At 52.4% G+C, this 27,820-nt stretch overlaps 1 protein-coding gene across 2 annotated transcripts; it reads left to right on the top strand.

Moving 5' to 3' along the window:
• On the top strand, positions 1 to 27,820 carry TRPV3 (transient receptor potential cation channel subfamily V member 3; the record flags this gene model as incomplete). Of its 2 annotated transcripts, none has more annotated exons than XM_081161971.1 (17): positions 1 to 119; positions 6,273 to 6,377; positions 6,640 to 6,726; positions 7,452 to 7,606; positions 8,371 to 8,547; positions 12,641 to 12,781; positions 14,270 to 14,550; positions 16,227 to 16,403; positions 17,364 to 17,522; positions 18,212 to 18,313; positions 19,461 to 19,534; positions 21,955 to 22,120; positions 23,594 to 23,660; positions 24,881 to 25,155; positions 26,223 to 26,335; positions 27,363 to 27,442; positions 27,723 to 27,820. In XM_081161971.1, the coding sequence occupies 17 exons, from the start codon at positions 1 to 3 to the stop codon at positions 27,818 to 27,820; spliced, it is 2,376 nt and encodes a 791-aa protein (XP_081018097.1). The 2 variants fall into 2 exon arrangements, with proteins under 2 accessions (XP_081018097.1, XP_081018096.1); XM_081161970.1 differs by having other exon boundaries at positions 27,696 to 27,820.

Raw genomic sequence — 27,820 nt, 5'->3', positions numbered from 1 at the left:
ATGAGTGCTCACCCCAAGGAAATGGTGCCCCTCATATCCAGAAAAACCGCCGTCACCAGTGGGAACCATGTCGTCCTGCAAGAGAAGAGGCCAGCAGAGACCACCCCCACTAAGAAGAGGTAGGACTGGCAGGCTCGGGCCTGGGTGCAGTGCTGGAGGGCACAGGAGGAGTCCTGGGGCCCACTCTCAGGTAGCCCTTGCATGGGGTGGACCTGGAGTCTCAGTCTCATCTATGGTGGCCTGGTGCCCAACTGAGTATAACTGGGGATGGGGAAACCACACTGCAAACTCAGGGCGCTGAGCTGGGGAGGTCAGCATAACTGGGATCATCGGGGAGGCCTCCCTGGAGTGGTCATGGGACACTGAGGCAGGAACATTCAGGAAGGCTCCTGGGGGGTGGTGGTGCTCAAGAGACTACTGGAGCAAAAGGTGGGTGGGAACTGCACTTGGCTGGGACCCCGTACTGGGCACTATTTTCTTGCACATCCACTGTGTGCCCAGCCAGGTTACTTACACTCTCCAACTAATGGGGACACCAGCAATGGCACCAACTCATAGCATGATAGTTGATTGGGATCATGCTATCAAGGTGCTCAGCATGGTGCCTGATCCGCAGTCAGGGCACAGCACATGCTGGCATTGATAGTGTTTTTGTGACCTTGAGCTTCATCTTCATCGTCATCATTGTCATCATCACTCAGCAGGGCCCCTGGGAACTGGGCAGGGCTGGGATGGTTGTGACCACTTCCCCGTTGGAAACGTGGAGCAGGGAAAGTACCTCTCCAGGGTCACACCTGGCCCTTGAGCTGTCTCCACTGTTGTCTCTCCACCCCCTTGAGGGGCGTTCAGGCTTGAGGGGCCCGAATGCCCCTCCTCCTCCCCAGCTGTGCTTCCCCTGGCCGTGGGGTAGGCCCCCTAGTCTAGGTTGGCCCATTTGCCCGGCTTCCTCTGTCCCTGTCCCAGGCCCACTTTTGGGCCAGAGATGAGCTTGGTACTTTCCCTTATGTTGGTCTGAGTAATCATCACGGAGTTTCTGTGTGTCAGGTCTGGGGTTCGGCCCAGGCTGGGGAGTCTAGGACACACGAAAAAAGAATGGCTGCCCCTGCACACAGTTTGGTTGGTGAGAGGGATGCCAAGGAGAATGTGGGAAGTGCCCCAAAGAGAGGGTGAACTAGGCAGGGTAGGGCCTGAGGAGGGGCAGGTAATGCTGATCCCGTGGGCAGTCTCAGGGCGCTTCCTGGAGGAGGTGGTGTTGGAGTGGATGATGGCAGGTGGAGAGGAAGAGAAAGGGCATCCCAGGCAGAGACTGGGGGCAGGGACCAGTGAGGAGTCCCATGTGGTTGGAGTGCTGGGTGGGTGAGGGAGTTTGAGGAGACAAGTTCCATTGGGCTGAGTCTTGGTGGTCAGTTAAGGAGATCGGACAAAACTGAGTGGGGAGCCATAGAGGGTTTTGTGTGAAAGGGAGGGCATGGCAAGATTTGCATTTTGGAAAGGATACTCTGGGTGATCTGTGTGGATGATGGATTGGAGGAAAAGCTGTTGGGAAGCCCAGGTGGTGAGGTCTGAGACTGGGTGGTTAGGGGTGGAGAAAAGGGGACCAATCAGAGAGGTATTAGGACCATGGGACCCACAGGGAGGGGAAGGCAAATAAGAACAAGAGACATCCCCTTCTCCTGTGGGGTGACCTGGAAGGACGGTGGGGCCGTCTCTGACGTGGGCACGTCAGGAGAGAACGAACAAGGTCAGGAGGAACAGCCAAGTTTAGGAGTGAAATGCTGGCTGGGAGGTGCCCGAGGGACATCCAGATGGAGGCTGCATCCTGGAGCACAGGGGAGGAAATTCAGAGATCAGACACGGAGATCCGACAGGTCTCGGGAAGAGCAGAGATATCCTGAGCTAAGCCACCAAACACCACCTGCCTCTCTTCCCCTCCCCATCCCTCTCGTGTTCCCAGGGAAGGTTTCAAGCTCAGGGAAGGACTGAGGACAGGCTCCCAGGAAAATCCCAGCTTCTTCCAGCAGTCAAGCTGGGTTTTTTGAGCCCATCGCTGCTCATGAACTTAGCTCCAGGCTCCGCTCTGCTTATGGCCTTAACCAGTCAAGGGCCTGGGTGTGAGGTGTGACCTTTTCTCAGGAAGTGATGGCCCCTTCTCCTTCCCAAGGGCTCTTTGAGAGCCCTTGTGTGCCTACTTCTCCCAAGACCCTGAAAATTTGGGAACCTCCCTCAGAATCGAGTATAGGACTCTTCAGGTCTAGAAAAAGAAAAGAAAAATTATACGTAAATAAAGAAGGCAATTGTGACCACTAAGAAAATAGGTACTAATGGTGGAATTGAAGGCACCAAGAAATCTAGATTGGGAGAGATTTTTGGAGAGGTTTTTCCTGAACTATCATGCCACTCCCGTGAGTAGTCGTCACTGTGACCATCTTACTGGGCCCTGGGCAAGGTCATGCCAGGGACAGAGATGCAGGTTGATAAAGCCTGTGGAGGAGCTGGCCTCATGGGGCTCAGAGCACTTGGGCATTTCTTGGGACAAAGCAGGGAGACAGGCTCCTCGTCAGCCCTGGGACTGCTCAAGGGAGTAGTTCTTTGCCTTCAAAGGGACAGAAATGCAGAAGAAATGGGGCAGCGCTGTCTGCTCACCTGAGTTAACAACACCCAGGTGGTGCCCTTTGGTCTGGGCCGAAGGTAGAAATAAACAAGCAGCATCTGCTGCTGGTCAGGAGCCAGGATGTCACAAGACCTTGCCATCTGCCCGTGATGGAGGGTGAGAGGTGGCATGTGCAGTGGCAAGTAGTGTAGGCATGCGACAGGCCCTCAAGGTCCAGCAGCTCCCTGCCCCAGGAGTTAGATCCTTGCCCACAGTTGGGTCCTCTCCAGCCTGGCTCTTACCACTCTCCTTTCCAGCCCCCCAAGACTTCCTTTCTCAGACACAGCCCTCACCTTCCTTCCAGGTGCTTCTCTCATACCCCTCTCTGCTTCTAAGGCTTTTCCCAAACCACAGGTCCAGTCCAACACCCTGCTCAAATCACACCCTGAGAGAGCACAGAGCCTTCCCCATCCCTGTCCTCAACTGGGAGGACCTTCTCCCCTGAGCTCCTATAGTCTCTCTGAACAGGTAGCATTGTTATTAGGACAGTGTCTTAGCCCTGGTTGAGATCTCTAAGGTCAGGGCCTCCGGAAAGGTCATCTCCTCCCTCCCTGCCCCCATGCTCCCTACACAGAGCATATTCCTAGTTTTGGAGTAAGTGGGTGAGTCAGTGAGGGAGCAGGCAAGACAAGGAGAGAAGGAGTGGCTGAGCTGGTGAGTAAGCAGCCTGGTAGCTCAGCTCAGTCCCTCGGCATAAGTGAGGACACCTCATGGTGACATGAAAACACACCTCTTCCCTTCCCTTGGGCCCTCAGTCCCCAGGCCTGGCGTGGAAAGATACTTTCATGATTTGGTTTTCTGGACCATTCTTAAGACCCTGTGGGCTCTGGCTGGAGGCCCTGAGAAGGAGGAGGAGTGGAAGAGAGGCAAAGGACCCCTCCTCAGCTTCTTGCGCAAGACTGGGAATGAGAGGTGAGGGCTTTGGGGTACTGAGAGCCCAGTGGGAGTCACGTGAGGGGTGTAACCTCCAAACAACATTTACAGTGTAAGTGTGTGTTTTGGTCCGTTTGCTTATTGGTCCAGTTCACGGGCCTCTCTATCTATTCACCTATTCATCCGCCCAACTACGAACTCCTCAGCCACTTTCCCTCCCTCCCTCCCTTCCTTCCTCCCTCTTTCTCTCCCCCCTTCCTTCCTTCTTCCCCCCCTTTCCCCCCCCTTTCCCCCTCCCTTCCTTCCTCCCTTCCTTCCTTCCTTCCTTCCTTCCTTCCTTCCTTCCTTCCTTCCTTCCTTCCTTCCTCCCTCCCTCCCTCCCTCCCTCCCTTCCTTCCTTCCTTCCATGCATCCATCAGTCCACCCATCCATTCACCAGCCTTCCTTGACCCATTCGTCATCCACCCATCTGTTCATCCATCCACCCACCTGCCCATCCATCCCGTCAGCCATTCTTCTTTTCACCCCTTTCTCTTTCCCTCACCACCTGTCCGTCTTACTGCTCATCTGCTGAGTTAGGCCTTTGGAGTCTCAGGGCCAGGGTTGGGTTCGGGTGAAAGGACGAGGCAACTATGGTTTCTGCACAGAGGAACTTACAGATGAAGGGCAGTGTGTTGTCTAGAGCAAGGAAAACAGTGGCCTCACTGTGCTATGCCCTGGTCTGATCCTCAGGCCCAGTTCTGACCAACCCACTGCAACAGTAACTCTGTGGGGAAAGAAATTTTGCCCACTTGTTTACCGCTATATCTCCAGTTCCTAGAACAGGGCTTGGAACATTGTAGGTGCTCATCAAACATTTGATGAGTAAATGTCCTACTGAGGAGCCCAGGCAGGTAGGGATAGCTTTGAGGTGGCTACTGTGGGGGCATGGCAGGGGGCAGGGGAGTGACGTTCAGGCTGGATGACCTCTGATGCTCATTTCAGCTGGACAGTCCATAAGTGGGGGATCCCAGTGCTTCCCTGCTCCAGACTCCAAGCCTTGGGGATCTCTGACCCAGCCATGCTCTCTCTATCCAGGTGAGGACACTTAGCCCAGAGATGGCAAGAGACCACCTGGGGTCACACAGGAAGCAGAAGCCAGAGCCAGACTAGAACACAGGCCTCAGGCTCCCAGCCAGGGGTCTACTCTTCCCTTTGTCTTCTCTTTCGGAAGAAGGATCTCATTTTAGGTCGGGTCAGAAGGTTCCTCTTGATGGGCAGGAGACAGGAAGGTGAGGGTCAATGTATCAGCCGACACTACCCCCCACTCCACTTATGCCCATTTCTGGATTAGTTGAGCCTTCCAGACTTGCCTGTGGCTGGAAGAAAGGAGAGGAAAGGGAGTCCCGAGGCAAGGCCTGGGTCTCCCTCTCAGGTGGGGGCTGTGTTGGGTGGCCTCCCTCTGCAGCTAATTCCTGGAAGCAGGTCTGGAGGGCTGAGGGGAGAGCAGAGCAGCATGGATAATGGTATGAGCCATGAACCTGGACATCAGGAGTCAGGTTCTCTAACTTGGCTTTTACCCTCAGGGGTGACTATGGATGAGCAACTTCTCCATACTGGGCCTTAGTTCCCCCTTCTGTAGAATGGGGCCACCATGTCTCCCCTGCTGCCCTCCCATGAACTTGACATGGCTGGGGAGGAGACAGGCAGCAAAGGTGCTTAGGAGAGAGGCCAGCTGGTCGGAAAGCCACAGTCCAGGCCAGGTCACGGAGCCAGCACGTACACTGCAGCGCCGTGGGGTGGGGGTGTTGCTGCCACAGGGGTCATCCTCAGCCTGAGCCTCACCATCCTGGTTGTCACGAGAAGGGGTGTCTCTGAGTGTGTGACTGTGGGGTCTGAGAGCATGCGTGTCTGCATTTGTGGGCATGTCTGGAGGCGGCTGGGCCTGTGTCTGGCTGGGGAGTCTCACCTTCAGTGTGTGTCTTGCCTCTCATGGGACAGTGAATCTCTCCCCTTTGCCAGGGTTCTGAGCTCATGTCTCTGTTCCTCCAGCCTCAGGGGAAGGAGGACCCTTCACTCGCCCCTCCACTGCTCCTCAGCTCCATTGTCCAAAGTGCTTTCCCGAGTTTTCCTTCCTGACAAGGATTCCCAGCATGAGAGATGACAGAAGGGGGTGGAGAGCGGGGTGAGGACTATACCTGAGCAGCCAGTGTAACTCCAGCCCTTCCTCTCTCCCTCAAGAGTCAAGAAAGGCCCCTGTAGATCTCAGGGTCTCGGGACTCCCCAGGAAGGGCTCTGCTCAGACCAGAGGTGGGAGGGCGGTAGGGGGTGGGGCGTGGGGATGGAGGAATTAGCTCCCATCGCCATACTCCCCATCCCTGCTGAGTCCTTTGCACCTGGAGGCAGCTGCAGACAGGAAAGTCCCCCTCAGGTAGTAGGCCACCTCAACAGGGACAACTAGATTCATCCAGCCAGTATTTCTAGCGCGAAGTCACCCAGACCCAGCTTTGAATCCAGGCTCTGCCACCTACCTGCTGTGTGACCTCAGGCAAGTTGCTTGACCTCAGAGCCTCCACATGGCCACCTATGAAATGTGGGTGAGAAGGACAATGCCCACCCCACAGGGCTGCGATGAGGGGTGAGCAAGACCACGAGGGCACGGAGTCCAGCATGGAGCTGGTAGAGCGGGTGGCACCATTGGCAGCAGGGTTGTAGGACACACGGGCAGATTAGGCCCAGCTCTAATGGCCTTACTTGCTCGTCTCCCCAGCGCACATTTCTTCTTGGAGATAGAAGGGTTTGAGCCCAACCCCACTGTGGCCAAGACCTCTCCCCCCATCTTCTCCAAGCCTATGGATTCCAACATCCGGCAGTGGTAAGTACGACCCGCTGCCCAGCCCCCAGCCCCAGCCCCCAGCTCCAGTCCCAGCCCCCAGCCCCCAGCCCCCAGCCCCCAGCCCCCAGCCCCCAGCCCCCAGCCCCCAGCCCCCAGCCCCCAGCCCCCAGCCCTGGCTGGCCCTCAGCTCCAGAGGATGGCAGTGACTGGCCCCGGGCCACATGGCCAGGCCTGTCGTGGCATGCTAACATTGTTCATTTTAAAACGTGTTCCTTTTCCTTCTCTTTTCCCTCCCCTCCAGCCTGTCTGGCAACTGCGATGACATGGATTCCCCACAATCTCCTCAAGATGACGCGACAGAGACCCCATCCAATCCCAACAGTCCCAGGTGAGCCTGGCCCTTTCCCTCCTCCCAGTGTCTGCCAGGCATGTGCCAGAAGGACAGCCACTAGGACCCTGAAGGAAAGAGAAAGAAGATGCCATTCCAGAGGGGCCGGGGCAAATGTCTGGGCCCATGGCTATGAAGTGTAGGAAATTTACTGGGGGAGGGGAGTATTACATTTTATAAACTATAAAAGTAATATCCATCCATTACACTATGCAGCAGAACGGAAACTCAATGCAATACCATATATGTAAATTTGAAATACATGCAAATAAGCCACCAAATGTCAGTGTACATTTTGCAAGAACATATACACCCAAAGCATACATGTCAGCACATTACCGTGGTTGCCTATTTGGAGTGTAGGGGAAGGGAGGGATAGATGAAAAAAATTCAAACAACACAAAATGTGAAAATGAAATTTCCCTTCCCCTAATCTTATACTTTCAAGGTAATTGTGAAAAGTTAGGCATATTTCCTTCCTGTTCATTACTATGTGTGTCCCAATATCCATTTTGATAAAATATGATTGCATTTGGATTAGAAGGGGAGACTCTATAGGGTGCCTTGGATCCCAGGGGCCCAGAGCATGAATGGAGGGGATTTTAGGCATTGAGACAGGCACGCAGAGATATTGGAAGCGCAGTGTCCTGTAGGCACCGCAGCTCTGGTGGGGGAAGGGGGGGTGGGTACATGTGTGGTGAGCTGGAAAATTTTTCTGGCCTCAGTGCAAACCTGGCCAAAGAAGAGCAGAGGCGAAAAAAGAAGCGGCTGAAGAAGTGCATCTTTGCGGCTGTGTCCGAGGGCTGCGTGGAGGAGCTGGTGGAGCTGCTGGTGGAGCTGCAGGAGCTTTGCAAGAGGCGCCGCAACCTGGACGTGTCTGGTTAGTGCCTGGCCCTGGCAGAGGGTGCAGGGCTGGGGACTCTCCTTGGCTCTTGCTGTCCACCTTCCCTCCCACTAAACCATGGGGCTGGCATGTGAGGAGCCTTGAATGCTGGATTAGGGACTCTGAGGGCAATGGGGAGCCATGGAGGGGCTTAGACAGGTGAGGGCCATAGTCTGGCTACTGCCTGGAGGATGGGGGTGAAACTGGAGGAGGCCACTGTCCAGGCAGAGTTAGGACCCCAACAGCAGGGCTGAGGGAGGGGAACAGCATTCAGGCAGTGGCAATGGCAGGACTCAAGGACATGGGCAGTGAAGGAGAGCCAGGAGTTGGGCGGTGCCCTTGGTGACTTGGTGGATGGTGGAGGCCAAGATGTCTTGAGAGCTAGGGGAGCAGCAGGTTAGGGAGAGTAGATGAACTCTATTTGTAGGCTACCAGGAGGGGACAGGCTGGAGATTTCAGGGCGTTAGTACTGAGGTAGACCGTGGGAAGCCATGTGGTGAGATTGCCCCTATTAGGAAGGGAGTGAAGAAACCAAAGAGTGAAAGGCCTCTGATGAGGCTCTCGTGGGCCTCTGTGAAGGAGGAACCAGCGAAGGAGCAGGAGGAAAGTGGGGGTGGGGGTGTGTGGGCTCAGGGAGGCCAGTAGGGCCAAGCAGCAAGGTCTCAAGGTCTGAGGCCACAGCTCCCACACCCTCCCCTCCCCTCCTCTGGGCCGAGATTCCCAGGCGCTCCTGCAGCTCCACCCTGTGACTCCGCCTGCAGACTTCCTCATGCACAAGCTGACGGCCTCAGACACAGGGAAGACCTGCCTGATGAAGGCCTTGTTGAATATCAACCCCAACACCAAGGAGATCGTGCGGATCCTGCTCGCCTTTGCCGATGAGAACAACATCCTGGACAGGTTCATCAACGCCGAGTACACCGAGGAGGCCTACAAAGGTACTGCCTGCTGGAGGGGGTGCAGACCGCGGGTGACGGCCAGGCCACGCGGAGGCACTGCTGTCACTGAAAGCCCAAAGCACGTAGGGTGGCACTCGGCACATAGTAGGTCCTCCTCTCTTCCTTCCTTCATTCTGCAAATAATTCTAAACACCGACCACACGCCGGGCATTGTTTTTGGCACCGGGATGCAGTGGTGAACAAGGCAGATGAAGGCCATTGCGCTGAAGAAGGTAGTTTCAGATGGAAAACACTTTGAAATAAAATTAAAGAAGAGAATGTGGCCAAAAGTAACTGAGGATGGGCAATTTTAGGGTAGATGGTCAGAGAGGTGACCTTTGACCTGAGGTCTGTATGAAGAAGGATCCAGAACAAGGCAAGGGAGAGGGAACAGCCTGAGAGAGGGATGAACGTGGCACATCTGAGTGATGGAAAGAAGGCCGAAGGTGACGTTAGAGGGCTGGGCGGGGCCAACACATGGCAGCTATCATCATCATCATCATCATGATTAGCTTGCACATTTGGGCCTCAATTTCGTGGCTTCTCTTTTAGGTGGGCCAGGGAGGGGTGAGGAGACCCCCTGGGACAGTGTTTCCCTGCCCAGGAAATACATTGTGCATATGAGGTGGATCCTCATTTGAGTTTTTGGAGTCAGTAAACATCCCATTTGGACCTTATGCTTGTGGCAAAAGTGGTGGGCTCAAGAATTACTGGATGCCATCTTAATGATATGCCAGGGGGCACTGAACAGCTCATCTTTTTGCAGGTGGGAGTCTAGCTTGGGCCCTTAACTTTTCTCATGGGATAAAGTCATTTTTATTTATTTTTATTTATTTAAACTCTGCAGAGTTTCAAAAGGGTTTTTGTTGTATACAAAAAATGTCAAGGATTGTGAAAAACTAAAAACTATCAGTTGGAAGAGAGGAAACCCAGGGAAGATTGTTGCAACTGAGTGCTGAACTACACGTGGAGTTTCCTGGTAGCCAAAGCAAAGAGAGAAACTGAATGAGCTATATAATGTGTTCAGCTTCTCACTAGGGAGTTACTACTAGTTCTGTAGCCAGGGGGATTCAGGCCAGTGATTCAGTCTTCTCTGTCCTGACTCCCCTCCCTTTTCAGGCCCCTTCTATCCCCTCTTTTCTTCTTGTCAGTACTGTGGGGACTTACAGACTCTTCTTTCTAGCAGCATGTTCTCTTTGAGGGCAGGGATGGACTTTGTCTTCCTGGGGTCTCACATAAAAGGTCCTTAATAAATATTTTTTGAATGAGTGAATAAATGAAGATTAGTGTCTCTATTAAGGCTTTGCTGTCCTGGCTGCAAATCCTACCTCTCTCCTTTCTTAGCCTCCCCTTGTCTTTCCCTTCTTTCATGAATATGTCTTGCTGGTGGGTTAGTGGGGGGCTGTGGACACCCCCTCTCTCTGCATGGTGGACCATTTATTCCTGTCTTCCTAACCCCTTCCCCTGAGGGTATCTGCTGATACCTTCCCTTTCATGTTCTAGGCACTCCCTGCTACCTGGGACCACAAGAGTAGCACTTTTTCTTACTTTGGGCAATCATCTTGCCTTTCTGAGCCTCAGTTTCCCCATCTGGCAAAGGCTAATATTTCCTCCCTATACTGCTAATAGGATACAACTTTTAAAATATTATTATATTATTATTTTTAGCATTTTATTAGAGGTCTTCAGAGACTTACTTTTTAAAAATAACTTATTCAACTATATTTTTTATTAAAAAATTTAAAGATACATTTGAAATATTAACATAATGAACCTCTAGATATTCATCATTGAGATTCAACATAAAAATTAATTTTTAATTACATAAGTAGTACATGAATAGAATTCCATTATAAAACATTCAAATATTTTAATTAAGTTTAAAAGGAACCCTCCACTTGTTTCTCACTCTCCTCTCCAGAGATGATTACTATGGTGTGTGTGCTTTGAGGGCTTTCCTAGGTTTTTGACATATGTGTGTGTGTACACAAAGAAGTAGATAGCTTTATTCATTTATCTATTTATTTAACATGGAACAGTATTGTGCTGTTTGTATTGTTCTACAACTTGTTTTCTTGGGGATTAACTACATGTCTTAGAACCTTCTGTCAGAATATTAAAGTCTGCCTCCTGCTCGTTCCCTGCTTAGTCTGAGTATAGCTGTACTGTGGCCAATTTCACCATTTCCCTGTTGATAGGCATCCAGGTCATTTCCAATATTTCACTATGACAGTGTTAAAATGCACACTCTTGTCTATGACCTTGTGCACAGTGTGCACATGTTTTAAGAAAAGACTGTGAATTGGAATTTCTGGGCCCAGGGGCATGCACATTTAAAATTAGAATGCTTATTGCCCTGGCCGGTGTGGCTCGGTTAGGTGTCATCCCATGCACTGAAAGGGTGCCAGCTCGATTTCCAATCAGGGCACACGCCCAGGTTTCAGGCTCCATCCCTGGCAGGGGGCATGCAGGAGGCAGCTGATTGATGTTTCCCTCTCACATTGATGTTTCTGTCTCTCCCTCTCCCATCCTCTCTCTCTAAAAATCAATAAAAAATAAGTAAAATTAGAATGCTTATTGATAAATTTCCCACCAAAAGGTATTACTTGACTCTCCCCTCACAAAAGGGTACAAAAGTACTCCTTCCCCCCACTCTTCACTAATTCCCCTCCCTCCTCTCCCCCTCCTCCCTCCCTCCCTTCTCTGTCTTTGCCTATCTGGGTGAAAAGTGTTAACCCATTAGGTTCAAGTTTTCACTTTCCTGATTACTAGCGATTCTGAACATTGTTCACTTTCTTTATTGACTGTGTGTATTTTCTTCTCGGAGGGGTGCTTAATATTCTTTTCTCCGTTTCCTTTTAGGTTGTTTGCCTTTTTATTGATTTGTAAGGCTCTTAATATACTGTGGATTTTAAAACACACATTATTTCTTTGATATGTCTCAAATATTTTCTCTGGCTTACCAACTGCCTTTTTACTTTCTTTGAGATGTCTTTTGAAATACAGAAATATTTAATTTTTATGTAAGCAAACATGTCAATTTTTTATTTATGGTTGCTGCATTTTGCATCATGCTTAAGAAGGTTTTCTGTACCAAAAGTTCAGTTACAAACAAATTTTCCAATTTAAAAAAATGCTTAATTTTTAAATCCACCAGTAGTTTATTTTTATGTACGGCAAGATGCCAGCTCTTTGGAAAATGCCGTTTCTGGTGGGACATTCTGAGATACCCCCAAGCCTTCCAGTCCCTTCCATCTGAAGGTTCTGAAGGCTCTACCAACAGGGTTAATGTCCCTTCTCCACCTCCCTGCTGCTTGTCCCCTCTTCTGATCTTCATTCACCAGCACCAGTCACCCAGCACCCAGGCCACACCTGGACCTTACCCGAGACACCTCTCCTGCCCAAGCCCCACAGATCACCCCCAGGGCTCTTCTAAGGTTCCTTGGGCCTCACTCTCTCTCCGCTGGCTCAACAGCTCCACAGAAGTCTGGGCTCATGTTAAGACATCCTACAATTTTGCAGCCACAGGGATCTGAAAATGCCCATGTGCAACCCCCCAAACCCTGGTCATGCCACTTACCTGCTTCAGCACCTGGTGACTTTCCCATGGCCCTTAGGCTCAAGTTCAAACCTCCTAGCCTGGCTTTTCGGGCCTTGAGCTGGCGCCACCAAGCCTTGTTAAACTTCCCCGATGGCAGCCCAGAGACCACTTCTGGGAAGCCCTGCACCCCCTTGGACGGGATTCAGAGCCCCTGCCCAGGCACTCGCGCGCCCCCACTTTTCCTGCCTGGTAGCACTTAATTTTCAGTGGGGCTCGGCTTCTTCAGAACGAGCATTTGAGCTGCACCCCGTGTGCGCGCGTGTCCCCAGCTCCCCGCGCAGGGGCGCAGAAGGGGCGCCCCGTCAGCGCTCCCCGCTTGCGCGTAAGAAGGAATGAGGCAAAGAGCGAGGCCGGGGCTCTTGGTGGCTGGCGACACCGAGACCAGACTGGCAGCTGGTTTCGCCGCGGTTCCGCGGAGGGTGGGGAGGCCGGACAGGGCTTGTCACGAGGGTCTCAGCCGCTGAGCCCCCGCCCGCCCCGCTCGGTCCGCAGGGCAGACGGCGCTGAACATCGCCATCGAGCGGCGGCAGGGGGACCTCACGGCGCTGCTCATCGCCGCCGGCGCCGACGTCAACGCGCACGCCAAGGGGGTCTTCTTCAACCCCAAGTACCAGCACGAGGGCTTCTACTTCGGTGGGTGCGGCCCGCGGGGCGAGGGCCGGGAGGCGGGGTCCCCGAGGGGGGCGCAGGGAGGGGCCGTCCCAAGAGGGGCTAGCAGGCTGGGCCTGGAGAGCAGGACCTGGACCTGGACCTGGACCCGGACCCGGACCTGGACCTGGACCTGGACCTGGACCGGGACCGGGACCTGGACCTGGACCAGGACCAGGACCAGGGTGGGGGCAGGGGCAGGTCCATCTGGATTGGACCAGAAAGGAAGGGGCTGGAGAGGTGGTGAGCTTGCATCCAGGGAGTGCAGTCTAAGAAGGCACACAGGTGGCCTAAGAGGACCAGAGACCTGGGAGGGAGAGCAAGGAGAGAGCTCTAGGTGACAGGCCAAGAGCCAGGATCTGAGCAGGGAAATGACTAGTTGCAGTGTAGTAAGGAGCTGGCCTAGGCGTCCTGGCTGCCAGCTCTGCCCCCTGTCCCCTGTGCTCCGTGCCTCTCAGGGGTGCAACAGGGAGTCAAAAGTGTGAGTATGAAAATTCTCTAACCGGCAGGTTAGGGAGTCCAAAAGCAGTGGGGGTTAGGATGTTCTAGGTGAAAAAAATATATTTTTTAAATTTGCAATTTAGATACAGTAAAATTCACCCCAGCCCTGACTGACTGACTGACTGACTGACAGCCACTGACCTGTTTTCTCTTCTGGGTGGTTTCTGCATCAGCAGGACTAGAAGGGTCTGGGCGACCTTGACAACAGAGTCTTGTCCAGTCCATTGCCCAGCATCAGGCCTGGCTGGAGTCGGTGTTGGGAAACATTTGTTGGGTGGGATGAAGAAGGGGGACAAGACCGAGTTTGGGAGGTAAGCCGCAGGAGACCTACTATCCAGTCCTGGTTCTGCCTCAGGCTTGCTGTGTGACCACGTGCCTTTGTTCCTCTTAAAACTGGGCACTTACTATACACAGTAGGTACTATTCTGGGTGTTTGAAATATATCAGTGAGCAAAACAGAGGTCCCTGCCCTCATGGAACTTACATTCTAGAGACAGGAAAGAGAACATCAATAATGAATACAATAAATAACATTAAACAATATGTTAGAAAATAATAAATGCTATTAAAAAATAAAAAGTAAAGCAGGAGAAGTGGAAACAGAGTTCTAGGGCAGGAAGGAGGTGGATTTCAATTTTAAATGGGACTCATTGAAAAGGTGACATTGGAACAAAGACTTGAAGGAGATGAGGGAGGGAGTGATGCAGATACCTGAGAAACAGCACTATAGGTTGAGGGAACCGCCTGTGCAAAGGCCCTGAGGTAGGAAAGTGCCCAGTGTGTTTAAGCAAAGGGGTTACTTTAATGATCTACCTTTAGTTTCTTCCCATATAAGGGGAGCTGGGAAAGGGACAGGGAGTTTCAGGAGTCAGTCCTACTAAGATGGTCAGGATATGGGCTTCAGTCCTGGGATTTGGGGAACACTGCTCTGGTGCATGAGAGAACTGAGCCCCACTGCTCCCCCGCCCCCAGGTGAGACACCTCTTGCCCTGGCGGCATGTACCAACCAGCCTGAGATTGTGCAGCTGCTGATGGAGAACGAACAGACAGACATCACCTCGCAGGACTCGCGGGGCAACAACATCCTACATGCGCTGGTCACGGTGGCCGAAGACTTCAAGACACAGAATGACTTCGTTAAGCGCATGTATGACATGATTTTGCTGAGGAGTGGCAACTGGGAGCTGGAGACCACGCGCAACAACGACGGCCTCACCCCACTGCAGCTGGCCGCCAAGATGGGCAAGGCCGAGGTGGGGCTTGGGGGCAGGGGGGAGGGCAGGAGGCGCTCTACCATCTGCCTGCCTGGGGCCCCATAGGTCCCACCTCGGCCACGGGAACTTCTCAGCCTTAGGTTCGGAAGTGCAGTTGTGGCCTGAGCTGGATTTGTCCTGAATGACCACCCAGAGCCGCTGAGGTCCGGTGCGAGGGCCCACCCTTTGGAGTTTAGTCTCTCACACTCCATGTTTCTATCTTGTGCCCCGGGAGCCCCCCTCTCGGGGCCAGAGTAGGGGAACCTAAGGCTGTAGTGCCATAATATCTCAAATGCCTGTGGCTGAGGATTCCTGTGTGACAGGCACTGAGAGGAGGCTGAGTGTTTGACCCTTGGGGCCTTTGGCCTCTCATGAGGGCAAGAGTCCCAGAATAGCTGCTCTGGATCCAGAGCCAATAGGCTGCTAGTCTCGACTCTGGACAGACCCCAGCCTGTCCACCAGGGCCAAGGCCCCAGCAGAGCATGTGGCTGCTTATGGCCCTTAGTGCCCTGTGTGCCCTGTGGAACTCAAGGGTTAACTAGGTGGAGACTCGAGCTGTGGTGGGCACACATCTCTCGGTGGCTGGAGCAGTGCTTGGTCAAGGTGGGGGATGGGGAGTGGGTGCCCTGAGGCCTTGGGTCCTGGTCCAGTGGTCAGGGCTGGGGCCCACAAGGGACTTTTTCATTCTCTTGTTGGGAGAGGAGGGAATGGAGAACATCTTAACAAAGGAGGAATTGTGTTCCTTCCCTCCGCCCCACCCTGCTTCCTCCCCTTCCGTGATTAAGACACAGACCCTGTCTTTGGGGAGTCCTGTCCTGTCCCTAGGAGCTCTCTGCCTTGGCAATGCAGACAAGGCTCCCACGCAAGATGAGATGGGAACCCCACTGACTCGAGTGAGATCAGGGCTCTGATGCTGTCCTCCTTAACGGGTCCCTCCTCCTGGGCCCTGGGTTGGTGCCTCAGGAAGCCCTGGCCTCCATGGTACTAGGGCACCCCAGAGCTCAGCTTTTGGGGTGAACTGGAGAGCTGTGAACTGGAGAGCTGTGGCTAACCATTTGGCCGGCTCTTTGCAACCACCCAGGAAGCTTTGTAAGATACAGATGTCTGGGCCTCCTCCAGATATTTGGATTGAGTCAGTCAGTGGTGTGGGACTTTTTAATGTTCCCCAGCGATCTAATATGCAGCAGAGTTCGAGGATCACTGACCTGGAGTGGGTCCCTCGGCCTCTCTGTAAGGCTGGTATCTTGCATCACCCTGTGTCTGGCCAGAGCAGTGAGCCTCAACTCGCAGGGTTCTTGACTGAGGGTGGGAGAAAGAAGCTGGAAAAACTTCTAGCTTCTTCGCAGATCCAGGCCAAACAGAAATTATCTCTCATAATTGTCAGTTCCCAGATCGTTTACTGAACTGGGTTTTAAGAGCAGACCATGCCGCTTTCCACTGCGTGCAAAGGGCCTCTGCACCTCTGTCTCTGTTGTTCACAGTTCCCGGTGAGATGGGCAGGACAGCGAGCTTCTGGCTCATTCCACAGATAAAGTCAGGCCCAGCGGTTGCGCCAAACCTTCCCCAGAGATCCAGGAAGATGCTCCCGCCAAGGATGGATCCGGGAGCATCCTCCCAGCTCTCTGGGCCCCGAGCTCCATTCTGTGGCTGACAGGTGCTCCTCTTCCTGTCCCCAGATCCTGAAGTACATCCTCAGCCGTGAGATCAAGGAAAAGCCTCTCCGGAGCCTGTCCAGGAAGTTCACCGACTGGGCATATGGGCCCGTGTCGTCCTCGCTCTACGACCTCACCAACGTGGACACCACGACAGACAACTCGGTGCTGGAAATCATTGTCTACAATACCAACATTGATGTGGGTCTCCCAGAGGGCTGGGGGAGGGCAGGGGTGAGGGCTGGGCTCGGGACACTGGGATGACCACCAAGCCACTAGGTGGACATGTCTGTAGTCCCCCATTTCTTTGCCTTATGGGCAGAGTTGGCACAATATGGGCAGGACCTGTGTGGGGTTCACTTGTTCCCAGCGGTCCTTGGGTGAGGGTCTCCTAAGAATCCTGGGCAGGTGGGTGTGGAGGTAGAGATGGTTGATGTTGATCTTCTCCATCTCGTTTCTCTCCCCCCCCCACTCATTGTATTTGACCATGCTTAGAATTTCCTTTCCCCCCAAACCTGGCCCTAAGTGAGGGTCAGGGAGTGCATAGCTGAAGCAATCAGGGAGGCCTTCCAGGAGGAGGCAAGAGGGGGAGGTCAGTGCAACTGGAGGGGAAGAGAGAGGATCAGCAGTGAGAAGTTTTTGGCTCTGGGGGAAAGTGAGGCAGCAGACTGGGTCTTTATTCTTTACATTTTACTAAGAATCACGCTTCCCAAGCCTGCCTTGTCTGGGGTCTTCATGGACCCTCAGGGCAGCCTGGTGAGTAGGGCAGTTGGATTGATACTAGTTGTATAGATGAGGAGATGAAGGACCAGAGAGGGTGAGGGGCTTTCCTAAGGTTACACAGAGAAGAGGGGCTAAGCTGGAGCCAGAATCCCAGTCACACTCCTTCTTCCTTCTGGCCCCCGCTCCCCACTGAACATCAGATGCTCCTGCTGGGGGCCCAGCTCCTGCGGCATTTGGCTGCTGCCTGGGCCCCCTGGCAGGGAGCCTCAGGAGCTGGAAATTGCTCTCCTGGCATTTTCTGCCAAACCAGTCCATTGGACTAAAATGACTGGCCCCCTGCTGGGACAGGGCAGTCTCAGAGCTTCCTTTGAAATGAGGGCCTTTGACCATGGCTCCCCCTGTCCTGGTCCCCTTGGTGACTGGTGGTCTACCCCCCAGAACCGGCACGAGATGCTGACGCTGGAGCCACTGCACACGCTGCTGCGTATAAAATGGAAGAAGTTCGCCAAGTACATGTTCTTCCTGTCCTTCTGCTTCTACTTCTTCTACAACATCACGCTGACTCTCATCTCTTACTACCGGCCCCGGGAGGAGGAGGTATGTGGGTCCCTTGACGGGGGGCGGGGGCATGGGGTGGTGAGGGCTGCAGGAACTCGGAGCTGCCCTGTGTGCAGATGGGGAAACTGAGGCCCAGAGAGGCCAAGAGATTTTCGTGGGCTCCCCTAATTATTGTCTCCCACAGTTTCTAGGGAACTGAATATGTCTCCAGTGCTTCGCTGGGCTCAGCCCCACGTGCTCAGCCCCAGGCTGACCCATGTTGGGGAGAGACCTGGAGAGTTAGGAGACCCAGAGCCAGGCTCTGTCTAAATCTAGAGCTGATTGGGTGTTTCTGGGGTGAGCGCAACAGGATACGGAGAAAAGGGGAGCTCCCTTACACAAGGTTTCCCGCCGCTCTGGGCCTTGAGAGGTTTCCATCCATCCATTCCCCAGGGCACAGAGCTTCGGCTTTATTTAACCGTGAGGAGGCCCCGTGAGTGCCTGAACATGGGTGGGTTCCCGTAAGGACTAATGTCCTGAGGTGTGAGGGTTGTTAGCAGGCTCCTCGCTGTGGAGACCTGGGAGGAAACGGCAGGGGTAGGGGCTGCCGTCCCTCCTCCAGCTTCCTGCCGCCTTCTGACCCAGCCTGCGGTTCAGCCCGTGTTCACGCATGGCCCCTGCAGAGCTGGCACTGCCCCTGCCCTCCACGCTCCCCATCCTGCACCCTCCACTCCTTCCCTTTTTCCCAGGCCCTCCCACACCCCTTGGCCCTGACGCACAAGATGGGGTGGCTGCAGCTCTTAGGAAGGATGTTCGTGCTCATCTGGGCCATGTGCATTTCTGTGAAAGAGGTGAGTGGGCGCTAAACCCTTCCGGACTGGCCTGCGATACAGGCAGGTGACAGCAGGCGTGGTGTCCATCCCACCCTACTCTGCCGCTACTGCTGGGGGCTTGGGGGGAGCCGTCTCCTTTCTAAGCTTTAGATTTCTTAGTTACAAAGTGGGAATAAATAAATAAACAGGCCTATCTTACCTACTTATCTATGTACCCCTCCATCCATCTGTCCATCTATTTGTCATTTATCTACCCACCCCGGCCATCAGTAACCCACCTCCTATCCCCTCTGTCCACCCATTCAATCACCTGCCCCCCCTCATCGACCCGGCCACTCATTCATCTATTTGAAGACCCATTCATCCTTACCTAGTGCCCTTCCACCCTTCCATCCTTCCATCTTTCCATCTGTTTATCAACCAGTCACTTGATTGGTCCATCCATCTATCCAGCCAATGAGTCAACAGGTATATTCTCAACATCATCTAATGTGGGGCCCTGGGGGAGGTGACAGGCAGGGAAAGCGCTTGTCCTCTTTGAGCGCACAGTCTAGTAAGGGACTTCAGAGGGACACAGACTTCTAGACTTTGAGATAGGCTGTGAAAAGGCTCTGAGTTGGGTTCAGACCAGTGTTCAGAGGAAAAGAGATGACTTTTATTGGGGACAAGGGAAGGCAGGAAGGCTTGAGGGCAGAGATGGCACTTACTCTGGTATGACCGCGCATGAGGACACGGGGAGAAGGTCATTACCGGGCAGGCCAGGGGAACAGCATGAGCTAAGACTCCAAGGGCAGAAAGCTAGGCCATACAGGGGTGGGCAGAAGTAGGTTGTTGTGAGCACGCAAAACAGAGTTTATTCTTGTATTATTATTTATTAATTATTGTATTATTTATTATTTTTATTCACCTATTTTTGCCCCCTGTATTTGGTGGATGGCAGGTAGCTGCCTGGTTGTGCTGCTTTACAGGTTCTGGGGCGAGGGTGAGGGTGAGAGATATATGAAGATCTGGGGGGCATGCACGTTTACCTGGGGCTTGCCTTGGTCCTCCAGGTGCAGGTCCCCTCTGTAGGCCTCACCTGGGCTCTGGCTGGGCCCTTGTACACTGAGTCTTCGTCCTGAGAGGCAGGAAGAAGCTGAAGCTTTTCTCTCCTTTCTGGCCGCAGGGCATTGCGATCTTCCTGCTGAGACCTTCAGATCTGCAGTCCATCCTTTCCGATGCCTGGTTTCACTTTGTCTTGTAAGTAGGTCTGTCCCCTTGGTCACCACCACACAGGCAGGGCTAAAATCCTATATGGTGGTTGCTGTCTCCATGTCCCAGTTACTCTGCTGTACTCACATGACCAGGGACCTTCTCTTTCACTTCTGATAAGAGAGGCACATAGATGCCCATAGAGAGACCCAGAAAACCCTAGGACAGTGGCCACCACCTGGCTGCAGCGATGGCTGACTCCACCCTGCCCCAGAGCCCCAGGCGGCAGGCAGCAGGGAGAAGGCATGGAGAGGCTCAGCAGGGCTGTCTGCTTCCTTACGAAGCCCAGTTCCTCCAAGTTCATGGGATCTAGAAGTGCCATCTTGGGCCCTGGCAGATCAGAGCTGGAAAGTACTTGAGAAATTCATTGAGTCTCGTCTGCAGGTTTGAAAACCGAGGCCCAGAGCAGGGAAGTGAGTCCCTCCCAGGCACTCGGAACTTCAGCGGCATTGAAGCCAGTCCCAGCCCCTCCGTCATCTTCTCCTCAGGCTGGCACAGGCTTGGCTACCATAGGGCCCTCTCCAGAAAGCCCAGCTCAGCCCTGTCTGCATGAGCTCACGTGACGTCAGAGGCTTACACGACCGTCTCTAAGTGAGCAGAGGCTGAATGAATCTGCGGCAGGGTTGAGGAAGGCTGGCTTCATAGCCCTGTGGATGCCACTGAAGTCCCTGTTCTGAGTATTTGGCAGGTTGGGTCTATAGGACCTTGAACTTTGGCCTGATGTTTCCAGTTACCTAGGTGTTTTATTAAGTATGTACCTGCCTCCCAGGGGCATGAACTGAGTCCTTCATCCCTGTGGGCAGGTGGGGCGCCCAGATACTGCAGTGAATGGATAGGCAGGGTGCAGCACTGCCCCACGATGCAAGTCACACAGAGTTTGTCACCTTTGAGAAAGGGTAGGGATTCCAGAGAAAACCCCGTTTATACAGCCATTGGCTTTAGTGCAGACAAAAGACACCAATGCATTGTCCTGCTTTTCTGCCTCTCAGTTGTTTTGTTAGCGGAGAGAAAGGCGTGGACGTGCTTCCTCACTTCACTCCCAAATGCACCGATCACCCAAATATTTGCTTTTCACTGCATGAGAAACACAAGGTTGCCCGTGTCCCAACTTTAACCAGTTACGTATTTCCTAATGGTGGAGACTGCCTGATGCTCTAAGGCAGGGAAGGCTTTTATCCAGATGTCTGCATAACTGATGGCTACACACTGTTTAAGAGTAGAGTTTGATCTTGCATGTTTGGTATATATTGTACCTTAAAAATTTTAAGTTGTGGGAAAATACACATAACATAAAAGTTTCCATCTTAACTATTTTGAAGTGTTCACATTGCTACGCAGCCAGTCTCCAGATTTCTTTTCATCTGGCAAAACGGAAACTATGCCCATTAAATAACAGCTCCCTACGCCCCTCCCCCAGCTCTGGGTGACCACCGTTCTACTTTCTGTCTCTATGAATTTGACCACTCTAAGGACATCATATAAGTGAATTCATATGGTATTTTTTGTGTGTGTATGTGACTGGCTCATTTCACTTGGCACATATTGTACTTTTTTTTTTTTTTAATTTAAAGTGAGTCTCTTTGCTGTCCCCCCTTTATTTTTATAGTTGACACAATTACAGAAGTCTCTATTTTCACCAGCCCCTTTGCCCCTCTCCACCCAGCTCCTGCCTCCCCTTCCCTCTGGCCATCACCATACTATTGTCTGTCTCAGTGGGTTACGTGTATGGTCTTTGGCTTTCACCTTTCAACCAGTCACGCCTTCCCCCTCTCTTCTGACAGCTGTCAGGCTGTTCCACGTATTAATGCCTCTGGTTCTATCTTGTTTGTCAGTTTATTTTGTTCATTAGATTCCACATGTAAGTGAGATCATATGGTATTTATCTTTCTCTGACTGGCTTATTTCACTTAGCATAATAATCTCCAGGCCCACCCATGCTGTTAAAAGATTTAAAAAGTAGGTTTGAGGGACTTTTGTTATGATTGGCTTATAAGTATAGATGTTGTCAGCTTTTATTGTTTTGGTTAAAAATGCAATCATTTACTGCATCCTCAGTCTACCCCAGTGGTTCTGAAATCTGTGTGAGAATCAGAAATCATGTGGGAGATTTTAAAAATATACAGCTTCCTGGGCTTTCTTCAGATCTTCTGAGCCAGAACCTCCTGGGGCCCTGGAGATCTGTGTTTGTAAAAAGTCAGCTGCACCAGCCCACTGCTGGCCCCGACCGGCATCTGGCGGTGCGGTCTGGGTTTCAGACGTAGTCTTACTGGTCTGGGCCGGCGTTATCCATCTCTGCAGCGTCAGCCACCGGGGTGATGGTTCAGGGTTTAAAGGGCGGTGGGGGGGTTGAATATCTCCCTGATGCGGAGAAGTAAGTAAGGCCCTTGTCTCCTGTGTCTCCTGAACAGTTTTGTCCAAGCTGTGCTTGTGATACTATCTGTCTTCTTGTACTTGTTTGCCTACAAAGAGTACCTCGCCTGCCTCGTGCTGGCCATGGCCCTGGGCTGGGCGAACATGCTCTATTACACGCGGGGGTTCCAGTCCATGGGCATGTACAGCGTCATGATCCAGAAGGTTCGTTTGGGGGCCTCGGAGCATCAGAGACAGGCAGGCTGGGAGGGTCCTCAGAGAATGTTCACTTTTCAGGTGGGGAAACAGGTCTGGAGAGCAAAAGGAGCTTACCCAAGGGACAGGCTGATGCTCTTTCTTTGAATGCCACTGTCTCCATTTGCCTCTGGTCAGCTTTAAGTGTCCAGACCCCCAAAATGCCTGGGCATTGAGAAGGGACACACTTTGTGAAGGAAGGTTCTCACCTCCAGGCAGTGGTGTGCTGGTAAGAATTTAACAACACACACAGATACAAAAATGTTTATTATAAAATTTACTATTTAAAGGATGTAGTACGAAATTTCTTTTCTAAGTAATAATAAAACATGCAATACTCTTTATTGTAAATTCCACATAGCTACCTGAGTCTCACTGAATGATTTATTTTTGTTGGATTCCTGTGTCTGTTGCTAACCTATGGTTGCAACCGACAAACGAGTGTTATTCCAACGTAAACATTGGTTGATATTTTTCTTTAAGGAGTAAAACAAAGGTAAAACAGGGAAGATGTGGTGGAAGTTCAGTTGTCTGTCAGGGATGTGGGCCACTTGCTTGCTGAATTGGATAATTGTGTTCAAACACTAGGAGACTGTTTCATTAATATCACTGTGCTCTTCACAGTGCAGCAGCTACAGATAGCACACATTTTAAAGTTTCCTCTGCTTTAGCATTTTCTCCATTGCTGTCTCACATCTAGATCTAGACAATCAACAAAACAATGAGTCAGTCTCTGATTGGTAGCATTTACCAATTACTGTGGTATAAATACTCCCACCCTAGCTGATTGCCAGCTACCAATGTGACGCCACTGAACACGGAGGTGGGGAGAGATGCACAGTAACACTATTAATAGTATTTCCACCATATGGCTACAAGAGATGTAAAGAACCTTGAGAGCAGAGAGAATTGTAAAATGTAGTAAAATAACTAAGAAGTGGAGAGTTTGGACTACTATCTCTATTTTTAATATAATTTATTTTCTTATAATTTTGTATGATTTAATTTTTATTAATGGCCGTGCTTAACAACCAGCCCACAGAAATTCATGCAAATGTTAGCGATCAGTTCTGGTGAGCTGGTAAGAGCTGGCTCCAGCACACCACTGCCCCTGGAAGTTTGAGAATTCCAGATGGGAGGCTTCCAGATGTGAGACTCTGTGAAGGAAGGTGCTCACGGACGGGGTGAATCAGCAGGGACAGAAACAGACTGCCTTTCAGGAGGGAGGGCTGAGGAGGGAGGAGAGCAGAAGGCTTCTTGGAGAAGGAGGGATCCAGAGCAGAGCTTTGGAGCATCAGGGGGACTTGGCTAAGGGGAAGGGAGAATGGCCTGAGTGAGGCATGGTTAGGGTGGGAGCCTGGGAGAGCGTGGGAAGCAGCGACATCGGTGTACAGTGACTATGTGCTCAGATCTGACCCTCAAATCATGCTTCTTTCTTTGTAGGTCATTTTGCATGATGTCCTGAAGTTCTTGTTCGTATATATCGTGTTCTTACTTGGATTCGGAGTAGGTAATTGCTTTATAAATAATAGTAACTCCTACATTTGTAAAGCACTTTATAGAGACTTCACAATGACAACGCACATAGCAGCCTCAGCAGCAATTATATCAGCTACCAACGGAGCCCTTGCTGTGCTTAGCATTTTCCAGGCATTCTCTTTTTACTTCTCTCGAATCTCAGTCAAGGGGGAATCTTCCTACCTGACCATAAGGTGACTGAGGCTTAGACTCCCAGATCGAACTAGGCCTGTCGCTCTTGTCCATCCCCACTGTGGGCTACGCCTCCCGCTTTCATATCCATCCATGTGACCCTCAAACCTGAGAGAGGCTTGGCAGGTGTTTTTGGCCCCATTTTACAGATGGGGAAACTAACTCACAGAAATTTGGTTGATGGTCTTTGAAAACTATGAGGAAGGTAATGCACTGAGGTCATCTCTGTGGGGCCTCCACCTCATGCTACTCTCAGGGTTCACTTCCGACAGGCCTGTGAGAGCCTCTGACCTGCTGGGGACTAGAGATGGGAGCCCCCTCTTAAACCTCTCCATTTACAACCAAGGGGAATGGCACAACCCGGTTTTATTTCTAACCTCTGCGTGGAGAGGTGTGGTTTTATTTTCTCAGGCCAGTTTTCTTCCCCAGGAATCATTGGCATTTGAAGTTAAGCAGCTGCTCCCATCTGCCTGACACCTTTTCTGTGTCATAATTTGCTTATTTATTTGCTTATTTATTTTATCTTTCACTTGCTTGTTTAATCATCCATCTATTTAGTCCCTCATTAATTTGACCAGCCAGCCAGCCAGCCAGCCAGCCAGCCAGCCAGCCAGCAAGAAGCCACTGCTATAGTGTGTTGGAAAGAACAGAAGAAAGGGCTTCAGGCCTTGGCCAGGGGATCTCACTACAGAGCACTAGGGGGACACTCAGGACCTCACGGTCTTGTGGGAGATGACCTGGCCTACAGGCAGTCGGGAGCTCGAAGCCTGGTTAGGGGGCCAGGGACACACAGATTATAATTAACTCTGCAAGGCTCCGAGCGATCAAGGGCCAAGTGGTGGGGTTTAAGGACAGGAGAGTGTGGGCTTTGTCAGGCAGCAAGGGCTTTCTGCGGGGAGCCGGGCAGGAGGCAGGCCTGGAGCGTGCGTGGGCATGTGTGTACCTGCACGAATGCACGAGCTTGCTGGGTGACTAACCAGGCCGAGCGGCTGAAGAGGGCACCCTGGTATCTCCTCCCAGCCCTGGCCTCGCTGATTGAGAAGTGTCCCGACGACAACAAGGACTGCAGCTCCTACGGCAGCTTCAGCGACGCCGTGCTGGAGCTCTTCAAGCTCACCATAGGCCTGGGCGACCTGAACATCCAGCAGAACTCCAAGTACCCCATCCTCTTTCTGTTCCTGCTCATCACCTACGTCATCCTCACCTTCGTTCTGCTCCTCAACATGCTCATCGCCCTCATGGGGGAGACCGTGGAGAACGTCTCCAAGGAGAGTGAGCGCATCTGGCGCCTGCAGGTGAGCCCGGCGGAGGCCCTGGTGTGGGAGCCTTCACGGGGATTCAGTTCACCACGCACTGTTGACAGCCATCAGCGCTGGTGGATCTGGGGTGGGGCCTGGGAATCTGTGTAAGCTCCCCATGCTTGGCTCGGTCTCAGGAAGCATTTGTCTAGGATCCTTGAGTATAGGGTCAACAGCATGTGTGAGAGCAACTCAGGCTTATGGGAGTGCTCTGCTCAGAGTCACTGGTGTGATACGTGGATGTTGAAATGTGATTTTAGGTTATATTAAAAGGAGTATAGGGTATAGCACCATGGAGGTGATCATTCTGTTCTCCTCCATCCTGGCCTCAACCCTCTTCACATACTGTGGGCCTTACATGCTGAGGATGCCACCACAGTAACGTCCAGTGGTGGTGACCAGGTTTGGGAGAGGACTGGAAACCGTGCTTCACAAGAAATGATGTTGAAACTAGCCTTGAAGAAGGTGATAGCTCTTCAGATACCTGCAGAGCTACCTGTGAAAGAAGGAACAGCTTCCTTCTATGACCCCAGAAGGCAGAACTGAGGTTCATGGGGCACCTTCAAGGAAAAAGCTTTGATTTGACACAGGGAAGTTGCTAGTTACTAGGGCTTTCTTAATTGGCTTGTTGATAATATTTAGGAGAGAGTGGACAAATTATTGCCAGGAAAACTGCCGAGGGGATTCCAAGCCTGGGATGGAAGTGGGACTACGTGACGTCTGAACTTCCCTTCACCGTGGGACCCAGGATTCTAACATTTCACTTAGGAAGTGCCTGGACTTCCAGAAACATTGTTTATGTCATGTTTACAGCGATTTGAACACCTTCCCCAAACGTCTGGTTTCTCATTTTTGAGTTCTGTAGATTAGCTGAACCCTCAGGATCCATGCATGAAGCTTCCAGGGGGGGGTGGAGGGCTGTTTGGTGGTGTGTGCATGTGCACTTGTGCGTGTGTACTGTGTGTGTGCATGTGTGTGCACGTGCAGGTGTATGCACACTCACACGCAGCTGCGCTCCTGGGCTGGCCCCTCAGCGACATGCTTAAGCTGGTTTCTGTCCCCAGAGAGCCAGGACGATCTTGGAGTTTGAGAAGATGTTGCCCGAGTGGCTGAGGAGCAGGTTCCGCATGGGAGAGCTGTGTAAAGTAGCAGAGGAGGACTTCCGACTGTGTCTGCGGTAACCGAGGGCGGAGGGCCCTTTGGCGGCGCCTCGGGCGGGTCAGGGGAGCCGGGTCGGGCTGTGAGAGCAGCGGCGCCTCCCTCACACGCCTCCCGCGCCATGGTCTGTCTGTCTGGACGCTCCAGGAGACGGAATGTGTCCTCCTGGGTCGCTGGCCCTGGGACGAGGCTCCCTGAGCTGCAGGAGGGAGAGGAAGGGAGACTCTGCCCCAGCCCCCCCCTCCCAGGGTCTGTTTAGGAAAGGGTTTCCCGCTGGCACTCTGTCCTTCCGTCCACTCTGCGTGGATTCCGCGACACCCGGGACCCGAGGCACACTTTGTCACTGGCAATGGAAAGTGAGACAGCCACCTTTGACAGATATCAAGCTTTTTGATCTTAAAAAAGTGCCTGCACGTGCCATGACCGCCTTCCCTGCCCATGCATCCCTCCAACCCCGTCGGGCTGCCCGGCCCTGCAGACGCCCCCTTAGCCCACTCCCCGCTCACCGCCTCCTCCCCCAGCCATCGTCTCCCACTGGAATCGGTACCCTAACGAATGGCTCTCATTCTGACGTGCTCACTCCAGAGAGGGCCTCTGAACGTGAACTTCAGCCAAACCAGCTGCAATCCGACCCTGTAGACGCTGCCCACTCTTCGGGGGTTTGAGTCCCAACCACCTTCTAGTGCCACCTTAACCCTGGTTGACCATCTGTGCGGTTCATCTTCACACCCTCGCAGCTTCTAGCTGGGCCCCCCCCCTCCTCCCCTCCTCCCCTCCCTCCTTCCCCAAGACCCGCCTCTCACGTCAGGCACACTGCTGCTGGCTGAAGATGTCCCTGTCATACCTCTCTGAGCTTTGGGGGTCCCACACACTAGGAGGAGGCTGAGCCCCGGAGGCCTGGGAAAATGGGGACTTGGGCAGGTTTCAAACCCTGATCCCCGTGACAGACAGAGGGGAGCTGTCTAGGACACCCCAACGCCGTGCCATTTGCTTGTGTTTGATGAGGTGCAGCTGTGAAATAGTGAGAATGATTATCATACTCGCAGGATCAACGAGGTGAAGTGGACCGAATGGAAAACACACGTCTCCTTCCTCAACGAAGACCCGGGGCCCGTGAGACGGACAGGTACCACTACTGTCAGGAAGTGTGACCACCATTCTTGTCTGACCATGTGACCTTGGGCAAACTGAGTCTGAGGGCCCTGATTTTCCCCATCTGTAAAATGGGAGGGTTCAAGTAAACTGGGTCTCATGTCCCTTCCAACTCTGACCTTTTATAACCCTAGTTGGAATAATATCAAAAAATTGGGTGGCGGAAAACCGAGCAGTGCACTGAGACATGGAAGCACACCTTGCAGGCTGCACTATTTCTAAAATAGTGTTTTGGTTTTTTTGTTTTTTTAAAGCGGATTGCGACAAAATCCAAGATTCTTCCAGGAGCAACAGCAAAACCACCCTCAATGCGTTCGATGAAATGGATGAATTTCCGGAAACTTCAGTGTAG

The sequence above is a fragment of the Miniopterus schreibersii genome (genome assembly GCF_964146895.1).
Source record: "Miniopterus schreibersii genome assembly, chromosome: 16".
In the NCBI taxonomy this organism is placed as follows: Eukaryota; Metazoa; Chordata; class Mammalia; order Chiroptera; family Miniopteridae; genus Miniopterus; species Miniopterus schreibersii.
The sequence above is the reverse complement of the archived record's forward strand: the minus strand, read 5'-3'. Positions and strand labels throughout refer to the sequence as shown.